The sequence below is a fragment of the Miscanthus floridulus genome, chromosome 15, assembly GCF_019320115.1.
Source record: "Miscanthus floridulus cultivar M001 chromosome 15, ASM1932011v1, whole genome shotgun sequence".
NCBI lineage: Eukaryota > Viridiplantae > Streptophyta > Magnoliopsida > Poales > Poaceae > Miscanthus > Miscanthus floridulus.
In genome coordinates, this window is record NC_089594.1 from 80,929,092 (window position 1) to 80,932,525 (window position 3,434).

A 3,434-nucleotide genomic window follows, 5' to 3' on the forward strand; every position below is an offset into this window, starting at 1 on the left:
TACCGGACCGGCAGGCCGGCAGTTGGCAGTTTTTTCTGGTGGCGATCCCATGCATGCATGCATGCATGCGTGTCGAGCAGAGCGATCAGATCAGGATGATATATATGGAAGAATGCAACACGAGAGGTCGGAAGGTTCCAAAAACATCGATTTTCTGTAGGGCCAGATGCCAATGTGCTTGTGCAGAGAGAGAGAGAGAGAGAGAGAGAGAGAGACGACTGATGATTGTGAGGACCAGTGGACCAAACGCCACTGTCAGGTAGCTATACCTCCTGCAACGGCCACATGATCATGCATGCACAACCACCTTTAAGCAGTATGCTAATGCAACAATGAATTAATAATGTGTCCATATATATAATTAATCAAGGAGCTGATGATTAACTAGGAATATTACACAGGGCAACATCTATCTAGCTATCTACATACATGTATTAAACCTTTATTTTGGCCCGGACTAGAGTAATGCACTAGCTATATAGTTCATGTCATCATGTGACATGGAGTGCCAGCAGACCTGAAGATCGAGTCGTCGATCAGTTGGAGCCAGGAAATAATCCTTCTCGATCGGCTGGCTGGAATACAGTTTGCAAATCTCTCATGCACAGAGAGGGAAATGATCAGATGAGAGGAGGAAGAAAAGGACCTACACTACACTAGTGCACTACTACACGAATCGATCAGAGTGTATGCAGCGGGCCGGGGTCATGCATGCATGCATTCATGTCAGCATGTGCTGGCATGTGCGTGACGGCGCCCGGCCGGACGGCGGTCCGTCGGTTGGCCGGCCGGTCGCCGCGGTGCGGCGGCCCACGGTCCCCGGCCCTGGCACATACAAAACGCGTGCACGCGCGGCAAAGCAAAGCTGCACGTACGGATGCATGGACGCAGCATGGCGCACGCCGCACGGCGCGCGCGATCGAGCGACATGCATGTCTGGTTCATATACAGGACCAGCCGGCGCGCGGCCGGCCGGAATAATGCATGGAAAGCATGCACGATTCCTATGTTTATACGTAGTATATGTATAGATGTATGTACGCAGTTCACATGTGCATGCACGCACAGAAATAAATGATTTAAGGCTAGTAGTATATTAGTAGGAGCACCATCTTTAACTTTTATACTAACAAAAAAAAATGTGTCCGTGTGTTGCAGCGAACCCAACACGTACATATAGAATTGGACTCCATGTTATCGTTAGTATGGATTTTTCCAACTCATAAGAGCACATGTCATGAGTCTGATGAGTCACGTACGGGATACAGAGGACGCGACCCAATACACAAGACGCAAGTTGTTTTAACTCATATATATATATATATATATATATATATATATATATATATATATATATATATATATATATATATATATATATATATATATATATATATATGATCACGTGTCATGAGTTCGAGTCACATATAAGACATGGAGGGCGTGAGCACAGTTTAGTAAGTAAAAATGGAACTCAAGAAACTTTTCACTGTCCGATAGTTAGAGAGAAGTGAACGAAAAAAATAGTACAGAGTGCGCGGCGTCGGGCTCACAAACTCTAGAGCTTTCAGAGATTGGGTCGAATCCCACCTAGAGCCTCGGAACCCTGCATCTTTTCCTGGACGGGCTTCACTTCGGATGCGCCGGTAGCAATATCAACGATCTCCAGTCGATGGACCAAGTCGTATGAATTCCCATATAATGGCTCAGACATGTAGATTTTGTTCTCCTTATACTTGGATACACTTGTTTCACTGAAGCTTTCATTGAAATGTTTAGACAAGAACAATGTCTGATCACTGATGTCCCTCACCCTAGACCACTCCGGCGTATGGTCGTGGAGGTTGCACTTGTAGATCGCGCTGTTGTAGGTGAAGCTCTATGTCTCGTGGAACGTGCTCACCATGGCACCCACAATATGCAGCTCATCGTTTGATTCCAGGTAGCGGCGGTGGCAGAGCCTCGCAGGTGGCAACAGCGATGGCAGCAGCGTCGCGGTTGGAGTAGCGCCGGCGGCGTTGCTGCTGTAGACGGAGATTTCTGCAGTGCAGTCAATCGCCAAGAACTTGTCTTGGCAGTGGACGATGGACCCCACGGAGAACTCCAGTTTGGTGTCGAGCAGCGTCTATGCGCTGTCGACTCCAACCCGGCAGAACGCGACCTCCGTGGAGCACCCAAGCATGGCCATAGCCACGCACTCGCGACCGGTGGCGTCAGGCGGCGCCGAGAGCATGATCTCACGGAAGAACACGTCCCTAATGTCTTCTAGCTTGATGGCTCTGCCTGCAGCATCCGCGTCCCCGTAGCCGTTGGTGAGATGGAGGACCCACCGGCCGTGGACCCTAGACACACGTTCCAATGAGGACGCCATCGCGACGTGTTCGCTTACTGGCGGGAGCTCAACGCGGGGGGCACGAGCACCGGCGAATAGATTCAGCAGCGTCACGGACGTCGCCTCGTCCATGAGCGCCAGCCACCCACACGAGGAGCCACACGCCACCTTGCCGCGCATGTCGGGCAGCGTCTTGGACAAGACCTTTTTCTCTGGGACACAGTAGAAGCCGACGCGGTTTGAGTCAGGGTCAAACAGGAGTAGCAGGAGCGGCCCGAAGGTCGCGAATAGGACGGCGGCGCGCCATGGGGACCAAGCGGATCGGAAGGACGTCACGTCATGCCCTGACGTGAGACGCTGTCCAATGGACTCGAGGAGATCCTCTGGCAGGCTGGATCTCCAGTCAGGGAGAGGTAGGGACCTTCTCTTGGGATTACGAGGCTGAACCATGAAAGACAGATGACATCAACTATGGTTCACACAAGAAACAACAAGCGAGGGCGATGGAACACGTGAACGTGAAACCAAATGAAAGGAGGAAAATGATGTCCCTTTTACAAATGCAAAGAGGGGAAGTAATTAAATATAGGCAGATTTGGCAAGGTTATTAGAAATGCAAAGATGTTCCTTTTGTCTTAATTCTCTTTTCTTCTGTGTTAATTTTCTTTCCTTTTGCTCGTTGCCATGTATGCTGGTGCATGTAAATATGCAATGTGTATATGGATAGCACAATAATTTTTTACTTTCTATTTTGCCTTGATTCCTCTATCATATGACATGCAATATTCAATCAAGGAGAATGACACGATCAATCAGTAATTAAGATGTCGTGGGATTGCAGGCATGGGCAGACAGACGAAACCAAAATAAATGCCGCACTAAAAATGTCCACACTTTGTTCTTTTTAGTTGTAGGAGATGTAGCTATAGATATAAATTGGTTGCCGGTATTCTTGACGTACACACGCCCGGTCGCTAACTCTTTTCCTTTCTCTCCTTTTGGAACACTATCTTACTATTACTAATTAGAGGCCCCAATGGAGGCACCACATTAACTCTCACGAGATGCGCTAGGAAAAAAGATAAATCCTAGAATAATCAGA

At 48.5% G+C, this 3,434-nt stretch overlaps 1 protein-coding gene across 1 annotated transcript; it reads right to left on the reverse strand.

Moving 5' to 3' along the window:
* Positions 1 to 2,125: 2,125 nt before the first annotated feature.
* On the reverse strand, positions 2,126 to 2,782 carry LOC136507762 (uncharacterized). The gene has a single exon (XM_066502384.1). The coding sequence runs from the start codon at positions 2,780 to 2,782 to the stop codon at positions 2,126 to 2,128; it is 657 nt and encodes a 218-aa protein (XP_066358481.1).
* Between the last annotated feature and the right edge of the window lie 652 nt (positions 2,783 to 3,434).